This window comes from Triturus cristatus, chromosome 3_2 (genome assembly GCF_964204655.1).
Source record: "Triturus cristatus chromosome 3_2, aTriCri1.1, whole genome shotgun sequence".
Taxonomy (NCBI): domain Eukaryota; kingdom Metazoa; phylum Chordata; class Amphibia; order Caudata; family Salamandridae; genus Triturus; species Triturus cristatus.
This window is the reverse complement of record NC_140584.1, coordinates 1,196,590,696-1,196,617,927: the sequence shown is the minus strand read 5'-3', so window position 1 is coordinate 1,196,617,927 and position 27,232 is coordinate 1,196,590,696. Positions and strand designations below refer to the sequence as shown.

At 45.3% G+C, this 27,232-nt stretch overlaps 1 protein-coding gene across 6 annotated transcripts in view; it reads left to right on the top strand.

Moving 5' to 3' along the window:
* Nucleotides 1-27,232, top strand: part of DNAJB2 (DnaJ heat shock protein family (Hsp40) member B2) — a 258,095-nt gene that overhangs the window by 186,392 nt on the left and 44,471 nt on the right. For all 6 annotated transcript variants that reach the window (XM_085650119.1, XM_085650122.1, XM_085650120.1 and 3 more), the window contains exon 8: nucleotides 25,730-25,800. In XM_085650119.1, the coding sequence (XP_085506245.1) occupies nucleotides 25,730-25,800 (71 nt within the window). The remainder of the gene's footprint in view (nucleotides 1-25,729; nucleotides 25,801-27,232) is intronic.

The following is a 27,232-nucleotide window of genomic DNA, read 5'->3' as shown; positions in this document are numbered from 1 at the left end:
CCCAATATCCCTCTCTCCCCTTCAACTTTAGATGATGTTTGTGACCTACACATGGGGGCGGAAATGGCCCGCTGGGTACCCCCTCGATATGGTATTGCAGGGGGGCCGCTCAACTGGCATTTTCCGTGTGCCAATAGCAGCATCACCATGCAGTAGTCTGTGTTTGTCCTGCCGCAAAATTGGGATCCTAGTGAGACTCTTGTTCCTTTTCTATGTAGGGAGACAATTGGCAATGGTGATAATGTTGTTCCTCCTCTTAGTCTATATAGGGGTTGTTAATATACATTCGGATGTAACTGGATGTAGGACCAGAGTTAATAGCATAGTTTTAGATTGGGTCGTCCAGACCTGAGTTGCATTCCTGTTCGTTATCATCTCCTCTGGGTGATTTTTCGTTGGATACTTGCTTTTGCCCTCTGCTGTAGAAATTGTTTTAAATTGTTAGGGTCTCTGAATATCATTGGCCTGCAGTCTATGGTGATCTTGAAGCGAGCTGGATATAACATGGCGTAAGCGATTTTCCTTTCCTGTAGCTTTCTCTTCATTGGCAAGAACTTCTTACTGGCCTCCTGGACTTGTGTTGTGAAGTCCGGGTAAATGGGGTTTTGCAGCGTGAATCCTTTTCTGGATTCACATACTGTGCATCATTCCGCCATCTAGTGGTTGGGTCCGGAATTGTCTTTGTTTTGTTTTTTCCCCCTGTTTTGGTCGCCGGCGACCACCATTTGGTGCCAGGTACGTTCCCTGTGTGATGTCAGACGGTATCATGGAGGTCGACGTGCGTGGTGGCCATCTTCAGGTTCTTTTTTCCGCCATTGGGTCTGGAAGCAAGACGGGAAGCTCCAAATAAAGATTTTGTTTTTCCTGAAAAAACTTCAAAAGGAGATTATCATCGAAGGATCATCAAAGTCTAATCGATCAACCAACGTCGTAGCGGAAAGCAGGAGCAGAACGTCCGTATGAACACCAGAGGACCACTCCAGTCCACAAATGGCGAGGTAGGGGTCATGGAGAATACCCCTTTCAAATTTTGCCCCAAGTGCCTCCACAAAAACGCACAACGCGACACACATGAAGTGTGCAACCTATTTCTGCACGAAGATCATCAGGACAAGGACTGTGAGGCCTGTGCAGCGTTCCTGCCGAAGACGCTCAGGACACTCAGAAACCAAAGATAGGCCCACTAAACCACAATGTGGAAGAAACCGTCCATGAGGGACCTGGGTTTCTCTAGCGACAAAGAAGAGCAGGGAGCCCCAGCAGTCAACACTCGAAGAATCAGACGTCGAGATCCTAGAAAAGAACTCCGAAAAGAGCCACGCCGAAAAGAAGGCGAGAGAGTCATAAAAGAAGACAGAGATGGTAAGACACCATAAAGATCCATCGGAACCGAAGGGCCACGAACCTATGGTGCCCAAAGCAGGTATGACGCCGAGCAAGAAGGCGATCGAGGGTCAGGCGCGATCAGAAGAACCCCACGGAACCCATCCAAAGGTTACCGAAGAGGGAAAATCGCAGAAGGCACCGAAGCCAAGGGTCGACATCAAACCCTCAAAAAAGTGCACAACATCGCCAAAGACTAATGTCGAGGCCGAAAAGAAAAGAAAGTCCCCGGCCTCTGACGCCGAGAGGGTCCTCAAGGTCGAAAGGAAAAGAAGAGTCGAGGAGGAGATGGCCATGCTCTTACAAAAGAAAAAGGAATTTGGCGCTTAATTAAAGGATTTTGGAATCCTTAAGACACTGGCTGCCGAACTGGAAAATGTTGATGCCGAAGAGGCAGACGATGCTGAGGGGGAGGAAGAAGGTATCCTCGAGTCCCCATCAACACTGGAACCTCAAGGCGAAGATTCCAAGGAAAACCGAGACGTCCGGGAGGAAGAGGAAAACTCCGAAACACATGGAACGACCTCTACTCCGAGAGTCCAGAGGAAGAAATCTGCAGCTACCCTTCGAAAGCATCACCTCCAGTTGACATTGCTTTCTATAATGACATTGTAAAAAGCGCAGCAAACCAATTTGGTGTACCCTTAGAGGAAGAAAAAGGGGACACATGTTTCCTACTGGAGACCCTCGCTCCTGCAACAAAGGGAACACAGTATCTACCCCTGTTGCCAAATATCCTGGATCAAGGTAAAGAAGCCTTTAAAGAACCAGCTTCAAACAAAGGGGTAACTCCCACAGTGGAGAAAAAATATAAGCCCTCTATAAAGGACCCGAAATACATACAGGGAAGTACTACACCAGACTCCATCATTGTCACCACAGCCAGGAGGAGAGCAAATGCAGTCTCCAACAGAGGCCCTCCACTTGAAAAAGAAAGTAAGAGGATGGATATGGTGGGGAGAAGGATGGAAAAAGAAGCTGCAACACAGTGGTGCATGGCCAACTCAAATGCCCTGTTAAACGGATATGCCCACCAACAGTGGGATGAAATAGAGAGTTGCTGAACAAACTCCCAAAGAGGACAAGAAAAGGACAAGAGCAATTGCCCAAGAAGGGAAAAATGTGGCTAATACCTGCCTAAAGTGAGCCCTAGATTCAGCAGATACTGCAAGCAGGCAAATGTGCACAGGAAACATCCTCGGAAGGCATGCCTGGCTCAGAATTTCTGGATTTAAACAAGAAGTTCAGACGTCAATCATCAACAGACAATTTAACGCGGAAGCTCTGTTTGGCAAGGAAGTGGATGAGTCCCTTCAGATTAAAAAGGACAATGGAACAGCAAGAGCAATGGGGGCCCTACAGCAAAGAGGTTCTTTTAAAAGAGGAGGCTTCTCTAACAGGATAAACCACAGTTAGAGGCAGCTTTCGCCAAGGACAGCAGATGCCACAGCAAACTCGGGGGCAGAACCCGAACCAACAGCTGGGTCAACAGTCTAGCTACCAAGTGTGCCAACTACAGCAGAAGCAGCCCTTCCGAGGGAGAGGGAATGGCAGAGGAAGAGGCCAATCCTCTAGAAGAAGAGGAAATGGCTCAAACTGACTCAATCACAAAAAGGGACCCACACAAAACACCAGTGGGGAGAAGGATAGCCTTATTCCACAGACCATGGAAAAGGATCAGAAGAGACACTTGGATATTCAATTTGGTACAATACGGATATTGCATAGAGTTAACCAAGACGCCACCTGCAAATCCACCCAAAACAAGAAAATTAACCAGATCGGAACAAACACTGCTAAACGCAGAAATCAAAGCACTAAGCCTAAAACAGGAAATAGAAAAGGTACCGAAACAAGAATGGTACAAAGGAAACTACTCTCCATACTTCCTAGTACCCAAAAAAGATCATACCCTAAGGCCAATCATGGACTTAAGATTCCTAAACAAGTTTATACTAACACAGCACTTCAAGATGTGTACCCTTCAAGAAATAATCCAACAAATTCAAAAAATTCAAAATTTAGCAACAAATGCATCTCAAAGGTCAGTTATGGAAGTGAGATATAGGGTCACATTGAGTTGGAGGGCCTGCAAATTGCTGAAAATACCTGTTCGAGGAATGTGAGCTGTAGATCACATGCTTTGCATACTCCTGCCATCTAGTGTTGGGTCCGGATGTTTGCAAGTGGTTTTTCTTCAAAGAAGTCTTTACAGTCACAAGGTAGGTGACTCCTCCTTTCGGAGATAGTGCGCATGGGCATCAACCCCATTGTTAGATAGTTTTTTTCTGCCATCGGGTTCGGACATGAATTGCGGCGCTCCTGTTTGACACCGTTTCTCGGGTTCCCCTCGGTGCGCAATCCACTGCCCTCTACGGTATTATTATTTGATCGCGTGTCCCATTCTCTGCGTATCGTATCAACTCAGTAATCTTTTCGATCCAAGAAGACGCTGCGTGACCGTCAGGCGCGGCGTCACGAAATGCACCAGCAATACAGCTCCAGGTCTCTTCAGAGAAGAATAAGACCACGGGGTCTTCGACGCACAAGGAGCCCGAAGCTGATTCTGACATGGAAGATGTTCTGCAGGGTCAGCGTACCGTGAGTACTGATATTCCCCTACCCCAAATTATGCCCAAGAAAAAGGCTCCGGTCCCTCCTCTGCCTTCTGGCCAAGGCCGTCACTGAGAGCACGTTTCGAACACCCCGCCTTTGGGCTTGGCCGCGAAACACACACCAAAGCCTTCTAGCTCGTGACCGAGTCGGCCCCATTCGAGCACCGAACTGAAACCTTTGGCGCCGAAATCCAAACACGCCCTCGTGACTATCCCTTCGGCACCAAAATCTAAATCTTCGGATTCAAACATCTCGGCACCAAAACCTTCAGGACCGAAAATTCTTGCATCGAAGGAAAAAACAGCTCCTCCTCCTCCACCTAAGGAGCCTCGTTTCGACGTCCCACCTTCCAACACTGACCTGAAAAGGAAAGAACTTTTTATTAATCCTAAAACTGGACATATTCATGCAAAACTGCCAGTTGAAGCCAGAAACTGAGGAAGCTTACCACATTCCCCATAAAAAGAAAAATGTAGCTACTAATCCTCCTCCTACATCTCAGTCCCCACTTGACCCAAATTTGCTAATCACGCCTACAAATTCACCACCATCACACGCACCTGACCACCAGGATGATGGGGATAGAGATGCACCAGATTACAATAGTCCTGATCCATGGATTGATTACAATACAGATCCTAACACTGAAATGACCCAGATCTATACCCTTTAAAACCCTCTCCACTGGACGACAACGTAGGGTACATAGAATTAATAAATAGGGCAGCTCAATATCACGGGGTTCAGCTTCACAAAGAGGCTCTTAAAGAGGATTTTCTCTTTGAGACTTTAAGTTCTTCTCAAAGAGCAACTCATACACTGCCCATGCTTAAGAGTATGCTTAAACACGCAGACGACATTTTTAAGGACCCGGTGCGTGAGAGAATTCTAACACCAAGGGTAGATTAGAAATATAAACCTGCACCTACAGGCCCAGTCTACATCAAAGGTCAAGTTCCCTTTGACTCCCTAGTGGTTTCGAACGCTCGCAAAAGGGCAAACTCACAAACAGAAGAGGCCCCTCCTCCTGATAAGGTATCCAAACTTACGATGCCTCTGGCAAAAGAGTAGTGCGCAGGCAGCCAATCACTGGCGTATTGCCAACACCCAAACTCTTGCAGCGAGATATGACGGGGCTCACTATGACGAATTGGAACAATTGCTCCCGTTCTTGCCAGATGAATGCAAAACTAAGGTGCATGACTTAATTCAGGAAGGAAACTCATTTCCAACACTTCCATTAGGTGCGCTTTAGATGCAGCTGACACTGCTGCTCGTGCTGTTAACACCAGTGTTCTTTTAAGAAGGCACACCTGGCTCAGAATTTCAGGGTTCAAACTCGAAGTCCAGGCCTATATTTTATACCTACCTTTTGATAAGGAACACCTATTTGGACCTGTGGTAGACACTTCTTTAGAGAAAATGAAGAAAGACACAGATGTCGCAAAATCCATGGGAGCTTTGAAGTCCTCATCCAATCAGGGTTCCTTTCGCCGCTCCTTCTACAGGGGGGTTCAGAGAATATTTCCACAGACAACACCTCTAATTCGTATAGAGGCAACAATCAATCACCCTCTTCAAGAGATTACTTTAGAGGAGGATTTGGAAGCAATAATGGCAAGGGAAGAGGTAAAGGTAACACACCCCGTACTTCCCCCTGCAGCAAACAAACAGTGACTTGCCTCCTCTTCCCCCTTATCATTCCACACCTGTCGGGGGACGTCTCTCTCAATTTCTTCCAGTCTGGAATACAATAATTTTAGACAAATGGGTCCTAGAAATGACCAAATTTGCTTATTGCCTGGAGCTTACCGACAATCCCCAAAACATTCCTGCACGAACACACGAAATGTCACCAGAGCATCCACATCTCCTCAAACAAGAGGTTCACTCTCTACTGCAAAAGGGAGCTGTCGAGCCCATATAATTACAATAAGTAGGGTCCAGCGTATACTCCCTATACTTTCTCATACCCAAAAAGGACGGCTCTCTCAGGCCTATACTACACCACAGAGACCTAAATCACTATATTCAATCCAATGATTTTCACATGGTCTCACGCCAACAAGTGCTCACGCTCCTTCAACAAGGCGACTTTCTGTCTACTATAGACTTAAATGACGCATACTTCCATATTCCAATGCACCACGCTCACCACAAATATCTGACTTGTGGTAGCGGGACAACATTACCAGTTCAAAGTGCTTCCATTCGGAGTCACCACTGCTCCCAGAGTATTCACCAAACGCCTTGCAGTAGTCGCTGCTCACCTGCGAAGACAACATATTTTGGTCTTCCAATGCTTGGATGATTGACTCATCAAAGCCAGTTCTCTCACAAAGTGTCTACAGCACACTCATAGAACACTACAATTACTGCACGATCTGGGGTTCACAGTAAATCTGTTGAAGTCTCATCTCCAGCCCTCCAACTTACTTGGGAGCCACTCTTGATACACAGAAAGCTCTAGCTTGTCCCAATCCTGTCAGAATCTGCAATATTCAGGCTCTAATTTCCCAGTTTCAGCCTGATCACTCATTGCCAGCTTGAGTATTTATGCAGCTACTAGGAATGATGGTTCCCCACGCAAGAATTCAACTGCTTTCCCTTCAGGAATGTTTAGCACGTCAGTCAAATCAATCTCGGAGTCAAGTGTCAGATCTAGTGTTGGTTGACGGCTGCACTCATCGCTCTCTGCAGTGGTGGAATCCACAAAACCTATCCAAAGGCCGCTCCTTCATCGACCCTGTTCCACAGACCGTGCTAACAGAAGACGCACTGCTCACTCACTTATCTCCTAACTCACACAATTCAAGGCCTGTGGAGTCAAAAGCAAAAGCAACTTCACATAAATCATTTAGAGCTGCTAGCAGTATTTCTAGCACTCAATGACTTCCAGACTCACCTTGTAGGCAAAGCTGTCTTGATACGCACCGACAACATGACAACCATGTATTACATGCAGAAACAGGGGGGGGCACACTCTCTCCAACTGTCACACCTTGCGCTATCCATTTGGAGGTGGGCCATACATCATAAAATGTATCTCCTAGCAGAACACCTCACAGGAGTAAACCATCAGATCGCAGATCTGCTCAGCAGATAAATTCACAAGTGGAAACTTCACCCTCAAGTTTCCCTCCCATTCTTTCAAATCTGGGACTTCCCAAATATAGATCTGTTCGCCACACACCAAAACGCAAAATGCCCCAGCTTCGTTTCTAGGTATCCACAGCCATTATCCAGAGGCAATGCACTATGGATTAACTGGTCAGGGATATTTGCCTACACTTTTCCGCCTCTCCCACTCATTCCACTTGTGGTTTGGAAACTCAGGCAAATGTCCCTCAGGCCACTCCTGGTAGCTCCCACAATGTCCTGTCAACCCTGTTTCACTACCCTGGTGGAACTCTCAGTGGTTCCTCATCAAAAACTTCATCTCACATCCAGTCTCCTTACGCAAAACCATGGAGAGATAAGACAACCCGATCCCAAACATCTCAACATTGCGATCTCGCACCTGAAGTCCTAGAGTTTGGTTATCTGAATCTTCCACCAGACTGTATGAATTTCATTATAGAGGCCAGAATACCTACTACCATAGCTTGCTATGCAGCAAAATGGAAGCGGTTTTTATTTATTGTAATAACCATATCATCTCTTTAGATGCTTGTGTTCAAAACATTATTTGTTATTTACTTCATTTACTGCAGACAGGTTTAGCGTACACCTCCATGCGCTTACATCTTGCTGCAAAAACTGCATACCTTCAAAATAGACAGCATCTATCCCTTTTCAGAGTACCTGTTATCAAACCTTTTGTGGAGGGACTCAAAAGAATTATTCTAGCAAGATGTCCACCTGCCCCAGCGTGGAACCTTAATATTGTCCTTAGCAGACTAATGGGTCCACCCTTCGAGCCATTGCATAAATGCACACTGAAACGTCTCACTTGAAAAGTTGCTTTCCTCATTACTATTACTTCACAGAGGAGAGGGGGTGAGCTTCAGGCATTAACTATCGAAGAACCATTTTTTCAAGTCCACCAAAGCAAAGTGGTTCTTCACACTAACCCCAAATTTCTACCTGAAGTGGTATCTGCCTTTCACATCAACCAATCTGTTGAGTTACCTGTGTTCTTTCCTCAACCAGATTCAGTGGCTGAACGAGCTCTACATGCTTTAGATGTTAAACGAGTACTGTTATATTACATGGAAAGGACAAAACCTTACACTAAACAACTCTTCGTTGCTTTTGCTCCACCACACAAAGGCAATCCCATTTCAAAATCAGGTATTGCGCGGTGGATAGTTAAATGTATTGAGACATGCTGTGCAAAAGCAAACTGGACTTTACCACCCGCAAACTAGGGGCTTCTTTGGCTTTTTTTAGGAATCATCCCTATAGCTGACATCTGTAAAGCTGCAGCATGGTCTACACCGCACACATTTACAAAACACTATTGTGTAGATTTGTTAGCCAGACAACAAGCTATGTAGGCCATGCAGTTCTTCGTACACTTTTTCAAACAATTGCAACAGCTACAGGTTAGCCACCCCTTTTACGATATTACTGTTGTATAGTCTATGCAAAGCATGTGATCTACAGCTCACGTGCCTCAGACGGAAAATGCTACTACCCAGTAAGCATATGTTCTCGGCATGTAGAGCTGTAGATTCACATGCACCCACCCACCTCCCAAAGTACCTATACCTGTTGTAGTATTATCTTACTTAGATACATGTGCATGGACATCTCTATTCTACATTTACTAACTCCAGTCTCACCCTCTGCGGGAAAACAATCTAACAATGTAGTTGATGCCCATGTGCACTATCACCGAAAGTAGGAGTCACCTACCTCGTGACTGGAAAGACGTCTTCGAAGAAAACCAACTTGCAAACATCCGGACCCACCACTAGATGGCAGGAGTATGTAAAGCATGTGAATCTACAGCTCTACACAACAGATGCTTACTGGATAAGTAGCATTTTGCTTCTGAGATGGGCCCTTTCAGTACCGCAAAGTACCCTGTCCTACGTTTTGCATGAAGAGTTGTGGATGCTCTTTCTTGATTTGAGTTGATTTGAGTTGTTATTTATTAAGCCCCCGAATGCCGTGGCATCTTGGCGCTGACTGTGGTACATAGGACTAAGAGCATCATGAGTGAGACGTTAGATCGTGGAAAATAACCACGTTTTCAGCTCCTTCCTAAACATCCGAAGGTTAGGTTGGAGTCGCAGTGTGGGCGGCATCTGGTTCCAGAGTTTAGCCGCACAAAAAGACAGGCTGCAGCCCCCCCCATCTTGCCTTACGGATTTTTGGAATACAGATAAGGCCTATCGTAGTGGATCTACGTGTTCTGGCAGGAGAAAACCTAGAGAACAACTTCTGTATCTCCCCAGAAATTCCTCCGTAAAGGGCCTAATACACCAGGCAGAGGGACTTAAAATCGTCTCTTTGCTGGACAGGGAGCCAATGTAAGGTTCTGATAGCATCCGAAGTGGGGCGATCCTTGAGAATGTTCATGAGCAGTCTGGCTAAAGCATTTTGTAATGATTGCAGCTTCCTCCTCTGCGCCTTATCAATTCCCACAAAGAGCGCGTTACAGTAGTCTAATTTGAAAAGAAAGAGTGCCACTACAACGGTCTTTTGAAGTTCGTGTTCAATAAATGGGAAAATGTTCCTCAATATCTTTAGAAGGAAAAAGCATGAGGAGGTTAACTGATTGACTTGGGCCGAGAAATTGAGTTGATCATCAAGGATCACACCCAGATTCCTAACCTTGGTGACAGGGCGAGGACAGTCTCCCGCCTCCGTTGGCCACCAGCGTTTGTTCCATAAGGAGGGTACCTTTACCAAACTCAAGGATCTCAGTTTTGTCAGTGTTTATTTTCAGAAAATTTTGGCTCATCCAGGTCATGATGTCTTTCAGACATGCATGAAAACTGCTAGCCACCTGTTCTGGCTGTTTAGATACCGATATCGTGAGCTGTGAATCATTGGCATACCTGATTAAGGAGAAGCCGTGTTCCTTGACGAGATTGGCCAACGGGGATACGTATATACCCCAGACCTGGTTTTTATCACCGAAACCTGGTTATCAGAAACCAGTGCTCCAGACCTAGCAAATGCCCTTCCCCACAATTACAAAATCATCACACAAGATAGACCGGGCAAAAAAGGTGGTGGAGTTGCTGTGATATTCAAGGATTCCCTAATATGTCTCACTGAACCCATATATACCTACACGGAACATCAGACCCTTCCATTCAAAATACTTTCTGAGGGTCTCACCATCTTAGCTCGGGCAGTTATATATAATCCCCCAGGACAACAAACTAGTCTTGGCGCCAAACTATTGAACCAACTGTTACCCCTCTGTTTAAAAAGCAAAAACTACATGGTTGTTGGCGACTTTAACATACATTACGAAAAAACGGACGCCCCAGGATCCTCCCAATTGGAATTTGATATGGGAATTCTCCAACTGAGACAGTGGATAGTGGGCCCCACGCATCTAGCTGGCCATACCCTAGACCTACTATTTACCAATATCGATTCCACCGATATAAGAGAAATCCTTCCCATACCCTGGTCAGACCACTCTATGATATTTTTCTCATTTAAACTCCCTGGCAAACCCCCGAAGCTCAAAACAGCCCCTCTAATTTCCAACAGAGCCTGGAGGCTTATCAATGAATCAAACTTTGAGAAATATTTCTGTGAAGCAGACGCAATACAACCAGATGATTCCCCTGTCTGTATTGACGTCGCCTTATTAGATGCTAGAATACGGCAATCATTAGACAAAATAGCACCTACGCGGGATTCTAGAAAAAAAACTATAACAGAAAAATGGTACACCCCCCCCCCACCTAAAAAATCTTAAAAGGGACTGCCAAAAACATGAACACCTATGGAGACAGACGAAAGACAGTGAAGTAAGATTAAACTACATCTACAAACGGAAGCAATATATCTTGGCCATTAAAGAGGCAAAGAAGGCCTATTTCACTCGGCGCATCCAGGAGAAAAACAACTCAACCAAAGAACTATTCAGAATAGTAAAGGAGCTTAGTAAACCTTCGAGCACCTCACAAACCCTCACCCCTTCAACTGAGGCTTGTGAACGTATTAGCACCTTCTTTTCTGACAAAATTAAAAAAATATACTCTACCTTCAGTCCTCAAAATACTCTCAGCATCCCAGACAACCTCTGCAAGATTGTCACTCCATTAGAAAGATGTAAAGATCAATCAGACCTATACAATATACCCCGTCTAACCAGCTTTGAACCATTTTCTGAAGAAGAGGTTCTAGCAGTATTGAATACAGTCAAATCCGGCTCCCCCTCGGACCCCTGCCCCTATTTCGTGTTCTGTAAAATTGCACCTATTCTCTGCCCTTTTGTTACCCAAATCTTCAATAAATCGCTAGCCACTGCCATCTTCCCTGAGGCATGGAAACATGCCTCCGTGACCCCCCTTCTGAAGAAAGCAGGATCTGACATCTCCAACCCAGAGAATTACAGACCCATCTCCCAGCCCCCTTACCTCTCCAAGGCCTTAGGAAAATTGGTCACTGGACGACTGAGTAAGTATCTAGAAGACAATCTTCTTCTGGACTCCTCCCAGACCGGTTTTAGGGCTAACAATAGCACCGAGGCAACGTTGCTGGCAGTGTAGGACAGTATCAGATCCTCCACCGATCAAGGGGGAGCAGTGGCACTGATATTGCTTGACCTGTCAGCGGCGTTTGATATGGTATCCCACGACTGCCTACTGAATACACTCCTGAGTAAAGGAGTTCAATCTAGGGCTCTAAACTGGATTCAATCCTTTTTAAGCAACCGTACCCAGGCAGTGCATATGGGCCAGTTCCACTCAAAACCCAACTCCATAGCCTGTGGGGTCCCGCAAGGGGCCTCACTGAGCCCCACCCTTTTCAATGTTTATATTTCATCGTTGGCTGACATTGGAAGGAAGTGGGGCATTGGCATATGCTCTTATGCAGATGATACGCAGCTGATGGTGTCTATGAACGAAGGGCCCGAGATAACCAAAAAAAAGCTACATGACTGCCTCTCAGAGATGGCCCAATGGTTGCACAACCACTGCTTAAAACTAAACGCCGGCAAATCTGAGATTCTCCTGTTCGGTGGAGCCAAACGTATGTGGGATGCCACATGGTGGCCATCTTCACTGGGATTGGCTCCCACTCCCAAACACGCCAGAAATTTGGGAATCATCATGGACGACGCCTTGTCCATGAAGGATCATGTCTGCTCCCTTTGGGGCAAGGGCTTTGCCATCCTAAAACTTCTCACAAAGATATTCCCTTGGATACCCTTGGACTGTAGACGCTCAGTTACACAGGCATTGCTGGTCAGCCGCTTGGACTATGGCAATGCACTATTCGAAGGGATGAATGAACAACTATTCTCCCGTCTCCAGGTCCTACAAAATCAAGCGGCCAAACTGGTCTGTAATAAAGGCAAACGAGACTCGGCTTCGGAATGCCTAAGAAAACTCCACTGGCTCCCGATGCGTCAGAGGTCTGCCTTTAAATTGCTTAGCCATGCGCATAGAGCTCTATACAAAACTGGTCCTACAATTCTTCAGGGGAAAATCGAGTTCTATGTTCCCAACAGGAATTTACGGTCGAGCCACTCAGCCCTGGCCAAACCCAAACGAATCTATAAAGTCAGAACAGGTGGCCGCGCCTTTTCCTATCTGGCGGCCAAGAGATGGAACGATCTACCTATCGACCTAAGACACTCCACAAACTATCTCCAGTTCCGAAAAAAACTCAAAACACACCTTTTTCCCAAAACGTAATCCTCTGGCATACGCCTCAGCAGTCCTTTTGGTTCATAGCGCCGTGATAAATGCCGCAAATAAATAAAAATATATTGAAAAGTGTTGGTGACCAGGCAAATCCCTGCGGGACACACATGGGAGATGAAAAGTCTCAGACTGTAGATTCTCTCAATGAATGTTCTGTTCCCTGTTTTCTAAGAAGAAGGAGAGGAAGGTCAGAGCGGTATCCTCTATTCCCACATCCCTCAGCCGCTGCACCAGTACCGTGTGGTTCACGGTATCGATTGCAGCCGAGAGGTCTAAGAGTATGAGGACCGCTCTGCCCCCCCGCCACCCTCACTCTACTCTCTTCCGAATCCCCTCAGTAGCTAGTATTAGGGCTGTCTAACACTAGTGCAGTGACGCGGCCTAAAACCATGCTGTGTCGGGTCCAGTAAGGTATTCTCTTCTAGATATTGTCAGCTCCTTGTTTATGGCTTTTTCTAGAACTTTTGCTGTTATTGGCAACCTGGAAATTGTCCGGTAATTTTTGGTCTCTAAAGGGTCCAGGGCTGTTTTTTTTAGAATTGGCCTAATGCAGGCCCTTTTCCAAGCGCTGGGATATTTGCCGGTTTCTAAGACTTGGTTCAAAAGAGGGTTAAGATGTGTACTAGTAGTCTTAGATGCTAGTTGAAATATGGCTGGAGGGCAGGGATTATTCGGGGAACCCGATTTTGTTGATAGTATGAGGTTATGGACCTCCTCCAGAGTAAGTGTCCTGAAACGTGAGAGCTTTCTCTTAGGCAAACTGGCTTTTCACCCACTAGCATTGTGGTTAAAGATCTGGGCTAAGCAAGAAAAAGGCACTTAGTAAAGCCATTTTATGGGATTGTTTCTCTCTTGACCATGTCACGCGCGTCCGATGGCTCCAGTATATAAGAGCAGGCCTTTCTAGGCTGGTATTTTATTTTGAAAGTTTTATATAGCATGAACATGACCACCGAGGGTATCAGAGCGCTTTACAGAATATGCATCACGAAAGGTATAAGCAAACAAAACAGAATAAACAAAGCAACAAATTCAAAGTCAAAAATTTTCCAACATTCTCATGAGAGAAAAACAGACACAACAGAATCGACAGGGCGACAAGATCACAGTCTAGAATTGGCCGAGATACTCCTGAACCTGTGCCTGGGCCAGAGTCAACGGGTATGGACCCAGAACCAGATCAAGGAGCCAGGCTAAGGCAGAAATGTTTTCATCAGGAGCACTTTGACTTCTTTTTTTGAAGAAGACAGTGGAAGGGTTCACCCTGACTTCGGAGCCATCCCTGAGAAGGCTCGGTTATATGTCTTTTCTTTCTTGATTTTTTTGGGTTTTAGCAAAAGGGTGCTGGTGCTTCTGGAGGCTCTAGAACCACAGGAGAGCTCCAGTTTCCGCACAAGGTACAGCGGGGTCTTGAAGTGGATGGCTTTGTGAGCCATGCATGCAATTTTTACCGTTATCCGAGCTTCACATGGAAGTCAATTCAGGTCCCGCAAGTCCGGAGAGATGTGGTGGTATTTTTTTGTGCCAGTTAAGAGCCTAGGCAGGCCGCAAAGTGTTGTGCTACCATAGTCCAGCTTTGAAATCACTAAAGCTTGTACTGCAACCTTCAGGTCATGAGCAGGGAGAAAGGGTTTGAGTTTCCCAAGCAGGCTGAATTGGAAGGGAACTGATGTGCTTCTGCATGTTCGGGCTTTTGTCAAGAATGATACCAGGTAAGGTACAACTATTTGATAAGCCCGAGCTTGCATGCAAGAGGGACTTTGCCTGGTCCAAAGTTTTTTTTTTTTTTTTTTTATTATTAAGAAGGATCTGCTGTGACAGGAAATAGAGCTGTGTAAGCCCTGCGTGCGGAGGTACATTGCGTTAAAAACTGTACCAACCACCAAACCATATTTTTTAGGGCTTAAAAGAATTCATGATCGCTTTTTTTTTATACTAGATTTCACTATCTCCTGGCACAACCACGTGGTGCACATAGAGGACAGTGCCTCATGTCCTGTGTCTGCGACGGTCAGTCTCCACAGGACATGATGCACATTTTAATGTTTTGTAGTTTTTATGCGGTTACCAGAAAGTTATGTTCGAGGCATATGAGCTGCAGATCACACACTGAGCATAGGCTGCCACCTGGTGGTGGGCCCGGATGCCTGTGCTGCAGCAGTTTGACCTGTCAACACTTACAATCATTATAGAACTCCTAAATACTTCTTTAAAGGAATCTTTGGTTCCTCTGGAATGGAAGCATGCAATAGTTATTCCATTATTGAAAAAGGCTAACGCTGACCCAACGGTGTCGTCGAACTATCGGCCAATCTCCTTGCTTCCTGTATTTTCTAAGATCTTGGAGAGGCATATTAATGGTCAACTGTCTCAGTTCATTGAAAAAAACAAGATTTTGCATTCTTCTCAATCTGGTTTTCGAACCGGTTATTGTACGGAGACGCTCTTCTTGGCGTAACCGAAATGTTGCGCCAAAACTTGGATGCAGGCAACACGGTCGCACTTGTCTTATTGGATTTAAGTGCGGCCTTTGACACGGTGTGCAATGCCCTGCTGATAAATGCTCTACAATCTATAGGGGTTACTGGTCCTGCACTTAGCTGGTTAACCTCTTTTCTCACTGACCGTACGTTTCAGGTTTTCTCTTCTGCAGCAAAATCCAAGACTCATTTATCCCCATATGGAGTCCCCCATGGGTCTATTCTTAGTCCTTTGTTGTTTAACATGTATGTTAGACCCCTGGCAACGGTTGTTGAAGAAGCTGGGTTGTCGTTATTTTCATACGCCGACAACACTCAGATTATTTTTTCACTTTCTGCAGGAAAAGACTCCGACCCTTCTGCTTTTCGGGCTGGGTTAAGCACAGTGGCATCGTGGATGCATGCCAATTTTCTCAAGCTGAATGGTGAGAAATCGGAGGTCGTGGTACTGGGGAAAGATAAAGAGCTCTGGGGTCTTCAACATTGGCCCACAGAAATGGATTCAGTACCGCAGCCTTCTCATCATGTTCGCAACCTTGGCTTTATTATTGATGACTCACTATCTATGCGTCATCAAGCCACAAAGGTTGTTGAAACATGTTTCACCATTCTAAAGTGGCTGAGAAAAATTGTGTGGATGCTCCCTAGCCCTACTCAGAGAACCGTAGTCCAGGCTCTTATCACATCTAGACTGGACTACGGTAACATCCTCTATCTGGCAGCTAATAAAGATGTTATCCGAAAGCTTCAGAGAGTACACAACTCAGCGGCCAGACTGCTCTGTCGAACCCCGAGAACTGCTTCTACTTCCGTTTCCTTGAGAGATCTTCATTGGTTGAGAATTGAGAATCGGATTAAGTTTAAAGCTCTGGACTATATAATCAGAATTAAGCGCGACATGGCTCCTATGTATGTGCAAAATTTTATGTGCAAAATTTGGTCCATCTCTATTTACCTACCCGTACTCTTAGATCCACTACTCAGGCTAAATTTCAGGTGCCAAAGATCAGACTATCCCGCATGGGTGGCCGTTCTTTTTTATATTTGGGCCCTGTTCTAGGAACGCTCTTCCGCTGTCTCTTCGTACTCAGATGAACGTTACACTCTTTCGTAAATCCTTAAAAACCTGGCTTTTTAATTAGTAAGCTCCACTCTCCTATTCTGCTGTTGCTTCCGCCGGGCGCTGGGAAACCCTTTTGAGTAGCTGTTGCACCTAGATATAAATTTAAATAACATAACATAACATGATTACAGTTTGTTGTTGTCCTGGAAGATGTCTTTGTAGTCACGAGATAGGTGACTCCTCCTATGGATTACAGTGCGCATGGGCATCGACTCCATCTTCAGATTGTTTTTTTCCGCCATCAGGCTCGGATGTGTTTGTCATGCTCCCGGTTGGGTTCGTTACCGATCGACCTTTCGACGCGCAATCCTTAACCCTATTGTCTGTATTGTTTTTCGATCGCGATCCCTCTTCGACGCACATCGTTTAAAACCTACATTTCGATTCGGTTGTCCACGTGGGCCGTCGGGCCCACCTGCGCCATCGGGCCCTTGGCCGATGGAAAGGCCACCTTTCAAGAAGTGCCCTCCGTGTTGACACAAATTCTCCCACGCTGATCTGCACCAAGTCTGCAACCTCTGTTTGTCGCCACAACACGAAAGTCGACTCTGCCAGGCCTGCCTCTCCTTCAAGTCGAAGAAAACCATCAGAAGTCAACAGGCTCGAAGGGCCATGACTCAAGCTTCAGCGCCTCCAGTTGACAACATCGTCCCAGAGACTCCAGATTAACAGGAGTCAGAAGACACCGAGGGACAGTTGGTCATCGACTCTCAAGCCAAAGACCCCGATTCCGAAGATGATCAGCAGGCCGATGACGAAGCAGACGATGACAGCATTCCGGCAGGTCAACGGGTCGTAAGTACAGACGTCGACCCTACTGACCCCTCTCCCCCTCTCACCCTTCCCTGTCGGACAAGGCTATGGTAACACCTTCACCCTCGGGCCTAGGTGGACGCCATTCTCACACTTCTGTCGCCCCACCTTCTGGCCCGGCAAAGAAGACCAAACTAAAGCCTTCAGGTGACTCGAGCTCGAAACAACTTCCACCAAAGAATGTGTCGGAACCTAGCCACCCGGAACCGAAAAAATCTTCCTAACCCAAGCCCCTACCGAAAAAACACTCGGAACCAAGAAACATGTCAGACCCGAAGCAACCGGAACCAAAGAAACATCTGGATCAAAAACAACCGGGTCCGAAAAAACATCCAGAACCTGTACAACTGGTACCGAAGAAATCTTTGGAACCTAAACCTTCCGAACCGAAAAAAGATTCCGGTCCCCAACCAAAGAAAGGTTCCGATCAAAAGCAAAAGGAGCTAAAAACACCTCCAAAAGCTACACCAGACAAACGCTCGGCCCCGAAAAAGTCAGTTCCCAAAAACCTGGTGAAGAACTTTTTAAGCCGGACCCATTGCAAAAGACTCTTCTACAAAATCCCAAAACAGGTCAAATAATACTGCAGCCTAAAAAGAGGAAATTGGCCCCTCCAGCTCCTCAGAAGAAAAATGCCCAAACCTCTCCCATAAGGGACATCTCACCACCTCCATTCGTGCCTGACCTTGACATTTCTCCTATAAATTCCCCATTACCCCAAAACACTCCCACCTTCCGATGACGAGTACGATTTTGGGGACGGAGACAATGAACCATTCGAAGACCCCAGGGACCCTAGTTCACCATCACATGACCCCTGGAAAGACTATGAAGCACCAGGTGCTCCTGATATGCCTCAGGAGTACATTTATCCCTCTAGATCACCCCCTCCAGACGACACCATAGGATTTTCACAGCTACTTCACAGGGCTGCTCAGTTACATGGGGTAGATAGTCACACTGACCCTATTGATGATGACTTCCTTATGGACACAATCGCATCTTCGCAAAGGACCACAATAACACGACTCAAGGGGGTCATCAAACACGCCCCAGAGGTCTTTAAAGATCCTGTAAGAGCCAGAGTTATCAATCCTAGGATTGAGAAAAAATATAAGCCTGCCCCTTCTGACCCAGCTTATATTAAAGGCCAGCTCCCGTTAGACTCATTAGTTGTTTCTAAAGCTCAAAAGAGCCAACTCACAAACCTCAGGGGATGTCCCACCCCCTGATAAAGAGTCTAAATTATTAGATGCCTCCGGTAAGCAGATGGCATCCCAAGCGGCTAATGTTTGGAGGATTTCTAATACACAGGCATTACTGTCAAGGTATGATCGGGCTCATAATGATGAGCTGGAGACCCTATTGGAACATCTCTCTGATAAGTATAAAACCAGGGCTAACAACCTAATTCAAGAAGGTAAAATTATCACAAACACCTCCATTCGCTGTTCTCTAAATGTTGCAGACACAGCCTCTAGGGCAATAAATACGAGTCTGCTCTTACGTACACATGCATGGCTGCGTATCTCAGGATTTAAACCAGAGGTGCAAAACACTATTTTAAATCAGCCTTTCGATCAACAGCATTTGTTTGGACCCAGTGTCGATACATCTTTAGAAAAGATGAAGAAAGACACTGATACCACAAAGTCAATGGGAGCCTTGCAAACCCAGACTGCGAGAGGGTCCTTTCGTCGCTCCTCTTACAGAGGCGCGGCCAAGAATTCCACACTGACAACGCCTTCTCTTCTTTCAAAACTCACACCCAGTCCTCACCTGGCAGAGGATATTACAGAGGAGGCTATAGAGGCAATAATACCAAAGGTAGCGGTAGAGGCACCAACACTCGTACTGCCTCCACTTCCAAACAGTGACTTCCCTCCCCTTCCCCCAGACCATTCATCTCCAGTCGGGGGGAGATTAATCACAGTTCCTACCTGTCTGGAACTCCATCACAAGACAGGTCGGTAAAAAAAATAATTCATTCAGATTATTGTCTGGAGCTCACTTCAACTCCTCCACACATACCACCCAGACAGCATCCCATGTCACAAGAACATCTGACACTACTAAAACAGGAGGTCAATGCTCTCCTACAAAAGCATGCAATAGAACTAGTTCCACTGCATCACCAAAATACAGGGGTTTACTCACTCTATTTCCTCATACCAAAGAAGGACGGTTCTCTCAGGCCCATACTAGACCTCAGACCACTAAACCTTTACATTCAATCAGACCATTTCCATATGGTCACTCTACAACAAGTCCTTCCTTTGTTAACACAAGGAGATTTCCTTACCACTTTAGATCTCAAGGACGCCTACTTCCACATTCCCATTCAGTAAGCTCACAGGAAGTATCTACGTTTCGTGGTCGACGGTCACCATTACCAGTTCAAAGTCCTCCCATTCGGAGTCACCACAGCCCCCCCGAGTTTTTACAAAATGCCTCGCAGTAGTAGCGGCGCATATAAGGAGGCAGAACAGTCATAGTTTCCCCTATCTGGACGATTGGCAAATAAACGCCATGTCATACCACCAGTGCATACAGCTCACTTACCAAACTATTCAGCTCTTACACAAACTCGGCTTCTCCATAAACAAGACAAAGTCACATCTCCAGCTGTCCCGTTGTCAATAGTACCTAGGTCCCACAGTAGACACCTCCAAAGCACTTACAACACCCATTCCAGTCAAGATAAACAGCATGCAAGCTCTTGTACAAAGATTCCGACCACAACACTCATTACCAGCTCGAGTGTTCATGCAACTCATAGGAATGATGGCCTCGTGCATCTTCATAGTACCACATGTAAGACTTCAGATGCGCCCCTTACAGGAATGCTTAGCACGCCAATGGAACCAGGCCCAGGGTCAGCTAACAGATCTGGTGGTGGTGGTGGACGGTCGAACACATCGCTCTCTGCAGTGGTGGAACTCCAAGAACCTTTCCAAAGGTCAACCGTTCCCGGACCCGCTTCCACAAGTAGGGCTAACCACAGACGCATCGCTCACAGGCTGGGGAGCCCATTTATCAGACCATACAGTACAAGGCAGGTGGACACCTCAACAAAAGCTACTCCACATCAACCATCTGGAGTTACTAGCCCTAAAATCCTTCCAAAGTCCTGTCTCAGGCAAGGCTGTCTTAATCCGACGGACAACATGACAGCCATTACTATCTACAAAAACAGGGAGGGACGCACTCCTTACAGCTCTCACAGCTAGCGCAGAGCATATGGAGATGGGCCATTCCTCGAAAAATTTTTCACCTAGCAGAACATCTACCAGGAGTTCACAGTCAAGTTGCGGATCTGTTAAGTCGTCAGAGACAACAAATCCACGAGTGGGAACTGCATCCACAAGTTCTTCAGCCTTTCTTTCAAAGGTGGGGACATCCAGACATAGACCTGTTAGCTACACACCTGAACTCAAAATGCCCAAGATTTGCCGCCAGGTACCCACACCTATTGCCCAAAGGCAATGCGATATGGATGAATTGGTCAGGCATCTTTGCATACGCTTTTCCGCCTCTCCCACTCATTCCATTAGTGATACGCAAGATGCAACAGCACTCGCTGACGCTCATCTTAATCGCACCAACTTGGGCAAGACACCCGTGGTACACCACACTACTACAACTATCAGTGGTACCACATCAAAACCTACGCCTCTCTCCACACCTCTTAACACAGAACCATTGAGAGATCATGCATCCGGACCCCATGCAGCAGAACTTAGCCATTTGGCTCCTGAGGTCCTAGAATTTGGCTACCTAAACCTCCCGCCTGTTTGCATGGACGTCCTCAAACAAGCTAGACGTCCCACTACTAGAGCCTGCTATGTAGCCAAATGGAAATAATTTGTTATCAACTGCAACAAGAATATCAATCCACTAGATGTTTCCATCCAGCATATTATATGCTATTTACTACATCTTCACAGATGTCATTTAGCATATACATCCATCAGGTTACATCTAGCTGCTATAGCAGCGTACCTTCAAAACAGACATCTGTCGCTTTTCAGAGTTCCAGCCATCAAAGCCTTTATGGAAGGCCTCAAAAGAATAATTCCTCCCAGGGTGCCACCCTCACCAGTGTGGGCTTTAAACATTGTTCTCACTAGACTTATGGTTCGTCCGTTCGAACCCCAACACAAATGTGAGCTACAATTTCTTACATGGAAAGTCGTTTTTCTAGTGGCTATCACATCACTCAGAAGAGTAAGTGAGCTCCAGGCACTAACAATTGAAGAACCATTCTTACATATACATCAAAATAGAGTGGTTCTAAGAACTAATCCAAAATTCCTACCAAAGGTCATTTCACCTTTCCACCTCAATCAACCTGTTGAGTTGCCAGTATTCTTCTCACCACCTACAACAGTGGCTGAAAGAGCTCTTCATACATTAGACCTTAAAAGAGCTCTTCTTTACTATATTGAGAGGACAAAGTCCTTCCGTAAAACAAAACAGCTTTTCATGTCTTTTTCTCCACCACACAAAGGCAATCCCATTTCAAAAACAGTTATTGCAAGGTGGATTGTAAGATGCATATAGATTTGCTACCGCAAAGAAAAACCTACTTTATCCATTCCCCCTAGGGCTCATTCCACCCGTAAAATAGGGGCATCCATGGCATTTTTAGGAAACATTCAACTAGATGATATTTGCGAAGCAGCTAAATGGTCTACACCGCACACATTAACAAAACATTATTGTGTAGATGTGCAAGCAAAGCAACAAGCTACTGTGGACCAGGCTGTACTCAAAACACTATTTCAGACAACTGCAACAGATACTGGTTGTCGCCGCTAAGGGAGAGAACTGCTATGCAATCAATGCTCAGTGTGTGATCTGCAGCTCATATGCCTCGAATGGAAAATGCTACTTACCAGTATGCATCTGTTATTGGCATGTAGAGCTGCAGAGTCACACACGCTCACCCACCTGTCCGGCTACCTTTATCTGTTCCAGTATTATCTTAGTTACACCATACATGGACATCTTTTCTGTTCACACATAACTCCATCATTTGCCTTCATGGCGAAAAACAATCTGAAGATGGAGTTGATGCCCATGTGCACTATAGTCCATAGTCACCTATCTTGTGACTACAAAGACTTCTTCCAGGACAACAATAAAGTTTAATCATCCGGGGCCACCACTAGATGACGACCTATGCTCAGTGTGTGACTCTGCAGCTCTACATGCCAAGAACAGATGCATTTTCCTTATTATCCCCATTCTTGAAAAGGCTTATTTTAGGAGGGTTAGACCAGCTCTTATCTTTTTACAACTCCTCTCTAATGATGCTGTTTTGTATACGCTTAATTTTTAGGTCTCGCCTGGCGTTGGAGCGTGCATGCACTCCTCGCCTGCGAGAGCTATAGTAAACAAGATTTAGAAAGGGACTTGAATCCCATCCCCTGTTTCCGATGCGTCTTCCGTTATGGTAAACGGTGGCGCGTGATTGGATATTGGGCATTGTTGTTACCGCCCTATCGCCTTTTGGGACGGCCCATGGCGACTGGCCCACGCCATCTTTGTTTCGGTAGCTTGTTTTAACAGTTATTATTAAGGTGCGCGAAACTTAAGGAACAATCACCCAGTCCCCACTTGAGGGCAGTTATATATGTATATAAATCGCCATCCTCACTGAATTACTGATGAAATTATGCCCCGCACTCTCCTTATTGTAAAAAGTTTTTTAAAAATCAAGTCCAATTCTTAAAAGGCAGTGCACATAAATCCACATCCGATGTTATAAAACATCCTTTGTTTTCGTAATTCTATTCATACAATTGCTAGGGTGAGTGAGTGGCGGCAACTCCAAAGCTCCCGCGGCACGTTTTACTACTTGCTCTGGTGCGGCCAGCAATCCGTGCACCAAGCGAGCACAAGTTCACCAACTCCTTGCACGTTTCACATGACCCGCAGCGCTGGTAATTTTCTAACAGTAAATGACGTTGTTTCACATTTAGTGTTATCTTGTCGGCCTTTCATATATAATGTGATCTGTGTCACCGGTATTTCAGTCTGCCAGTGGTCAAAGCAGTCTGTAAAATTTTAATTTGTTTTGCAAAATTGTATTTACTGAAATAGATCTCTTCAAACTGAAAAAGATACAATATAGGGTTCTGGCGTCAATCGCACAATTGGAGGTTGTGGCTTAACGGCTAGAGTGGCCGAAGCTGGGGAACCAGGTTCAAGTCTGGCAGGAGGCTCTGATTCTGGGCAAATAACTTAGTCTCCCCGGGCCTAAAAATAATGTGTCCGTCTGTAAAGCAACTGGTGCTCATGTAAAGCGCCCTGATATCTTCGGGTGTAGTTTGCGCTATATAAACAGCAAAAAATAGCACTTTACCATTGATAAATTCATATAATGCCTACAATCTAAAAAACGTAAAAACCGCCAACATAAACGTGTTCACGAGATGTAGCTCCTGGTTAAAAATCCTGCGTACCCAGAGTTGCTGCTAATCGTGAAACAGGAAAATAGTTCACAGATAGCTGCCACGTGTATCATCCAGGTACTGTCAACATGGCTCGGCTCCAGATAACATAATCCGGGCGGATGAGTGGCCTCGTCACACCGGTTTGAAAATGGATTACCGGGCTGGATATGGCAACGAGAAAAAAAATACAATCAAAACAGCAGCGAGTAAAGGCGAGAATGAACCTTGCACCGCATGGTGTCGCCGCAGAAACACAGTATTAAACATGTTAACTGAGTCCCACGGCTCACTCAACAAGCATTGAAAATGCAATAGGTCTCACCTTTGATTAAGTTAAAGCCATTTGGTTTGCTAATGTTATTGTAAGTGGCTTTAACTTAATGAAAGGTGAGACCTATTGCATTTTTAATGCTTGTTTATGGGTTGCTGTTAGGCTTCGGTCAAGCTGTGACTAATCTTGGCATCAGGTCTCATGAATTTTTACCATGTAAATTAGATTACCCTGGATGACCTGTATTGAGAACTTGTATTTTGGTGAAGTTTTTATTGATGTTTGTATGACTTTTATGGTTTTATTTGTAAAACCAAAAAAAGTTTTGATGATGATGACTGGCTAGTTTGTCCATAATTACAGAGGCTCTAGAGGGAGGTAAGAGAAGTAGAAGCTATTGGGGAAGTGGGAATAAGAAGGTACAGTGATAGGAATAGAGAATTCATGTACTTGCATGGCACATACCAGAGTACTGTAGCTTGAAAAATCTGTTGAAAGGATCTAGGGCCCTATGTGCTAAAAGTATTTTGCCGTCACTAAACCAGCAATTTTCACAATCACAGGGATTTTGACTGCAAAATCACATTTTAATATTTACAGAACTCTTTTTGAGATTGACAAAAGTCATTTAAAAATGCAAAAAGAGTTTTGAGATCCATTCTGAATCATAATCAGAAAGAGGCATGAAAGGGGCATGAAAGGGGCAGCTCCTTCTAATTGTGATTTGTATTGAGATTTATCGGTGGTTCGCAACCTACAAAGGAGCTGGTAAAGTATTCGCAAAGGGGAAGCTTTCCCCTTTGGTTATATGGACCCCTCCGATGTTTTCCTAAGTGGAAGTCTTTTTTTCAAAGTGGTATCCGGTGTTAAAGGAACAAGCATCCTTAAAAAAAGTTTCCTGTTCGGGAATACAAGCACAGGGATGGTGGTCTTGCCTTCCTTGCAGGCCACTAGTGAGAGGTGTGGGGCAGCGACCAGGGTGGCTGACTCTCGGGCGCGAGGTTCACGGTTTAATCCCCAGCACTGGAGGCATATCAGCATCATGTGACCCTGGGCATTAATCGCCCCGACGGCCCCAAGTGCCTTGAAACCCTTATGGATGATTATTTTGCGCTTTACAAGTACCGGGTTATGTTATCTTTCTATCCCTGTGTTGGTAGCAAATCACGGGTTCTCAAATAGCAACCCATCTAATTGATAGTCATTAGGCAGGACTTTCTACAACCTTTGGTGACTGGAGATTTTGGTGTGCGACCTGTTAGTACACAGGTAACATCCCAAAATCAGGGACCGATCGTAAATGGTGTGCAATTTGCTACCAGTCTTGCTATTTGTCTCTTTGTTCATCTAACCACTAGTGACATGATCATAATCCACATTGTAGAAGGTGGAATAATTGGTCGGTGTTACTAGAACGAAGACTTGGCTTAGTAAGTCCGACGTTTTTGAGAGAACTATATGAGGGATCTTTTAATTTCTACAAACAGCACTATATGGAACACATAAAATGCAAGTCTGGTGAAGAGCTGTAAATAGGGGGCTATGTGTTACCAGCAAACATCCCCGTGGGATAGATTAGAGAAGCTTCCTTCCCCTCCTTTAATACCTTTTTGAATCGTTCCAGATGAAAGTAGGTGACCAAGTATGTTCAACATGCACAACAGAAATGGAAATGTAGCTTCAAAACTACTGGTGTTTCAGGCCATAATTGTCATTTTCTCACTCCTTTTCAGGATTGTGGAGAATGGTCAGGAGCGGGTTGAAGTGGAGGAAGATGGGCAGATCAAGTCTATCAAGGTGAACGGTAAGGAGAAGATGGACGTACCAGCTGTCCGCCATTAGCACCCAGCCACCACCAGGAACTCAGAATGGTGGTGCAGAGAGTTCTGTCCAGACAGACAAAAAGAGGCAGGCTAGGCAGAAAGCTAGCACCACAAGTGTTCCTATCGCAGCCAAGTCGAGAATAAAAGTTGCCATTGTACACCGGTTCCCCTGAATCTGGGGCGTCTTCAGTCTCTGCTTGTTCTGTCTTGCATTTTTCTTTACTTTTAAAATTAGTCAGCCCGTAGCAGGGGAACCCATTCTAGTTTTCCTAACTCTCATGACGGGCAATGCTAAGGACAGTGTGCCCAGGACCCAGGTTGAATTGAATCCAAGAAGATCATTGTTTTTTTCGAGAGGAAGGCTCAGATTGGTATGATAGTGTTATCGTAAAACATTACACATGGAAATGATATTGAGAGCCAAAAGCTGTGTCTGTGTTTACCACCCGAGTGACATCTCCTGCATGACAGAGACAGAAAGCTTTCCCTTATGTGCAACAGGCTAGCACAACCGATGTAGAGCAGTGACCATTGTTGGATCTGCATGCACTATGCAGCAAAGCAAATAGGAAAATGAATGCTTGCTTTTGTAAATAAAGTCCTGCTGCAGCCAGAAAGTTATTATGATATGGCTGCAGCAGGATACAGAGTGTTATGAATTTGTGTGCAACAAGGAGCAGGTATGATTTATTTCTGTTCGTTGCTGAAGTTTATAACACAGTTACAGAGAGCCACTACCTGGCTAACAACCAACAATTGACTGGCTTGAGGAAATGGAGTTCTTAGCAGACTACACTTTAAAACAATTGAGAGGAAGCAGACACGTGAAAACTGAGCATGGAAGCGAGAAGAGCTTGTGACTGGGAAGTTTAGTTTATTGTCATATCTTAGGAAAGGCAAGCAACGCCAGCAGAGAGTTGCAGAGTAATCAGCAAAAGAGCCCAAAAAGATGAAGCATAGCAAACTGAAGATTTGGAACTAAGAGCAAGAATGGGTTGTGTCGGATTTTGAGAAAGGATAGTGTTCTTGTAGGCAAAGTGTACCATGTCATTTTGTTGCTCACAGTTGTTTGTGTGTTCTTGATACATATACTATTCACTCCCATGCATTTTAGTGTTGGGTACAGAATATTGTGTCTTAGTTTAATTTTTAGGAGTCTGTCAAAAGTCTTGTGATAATGTTTTCTGAACTTTACAATGCACAGGAACACAAATTCCTCTTCAGAGTTATTTTTTCCGCCACTGGGTTCAAAGTAGCTTTTGAGCACCAAAGGAAAGACACTGTAGTGTGGCAGATGTTTTGGAACACTGGACGACTAGAAATCGTGAAGTATGCAGGATCAGCACTTTTTGTTCAACGATTTGTTGTCTTATTCATGCACAATCGCCATATCGTATGAGAAGAGAATCACTA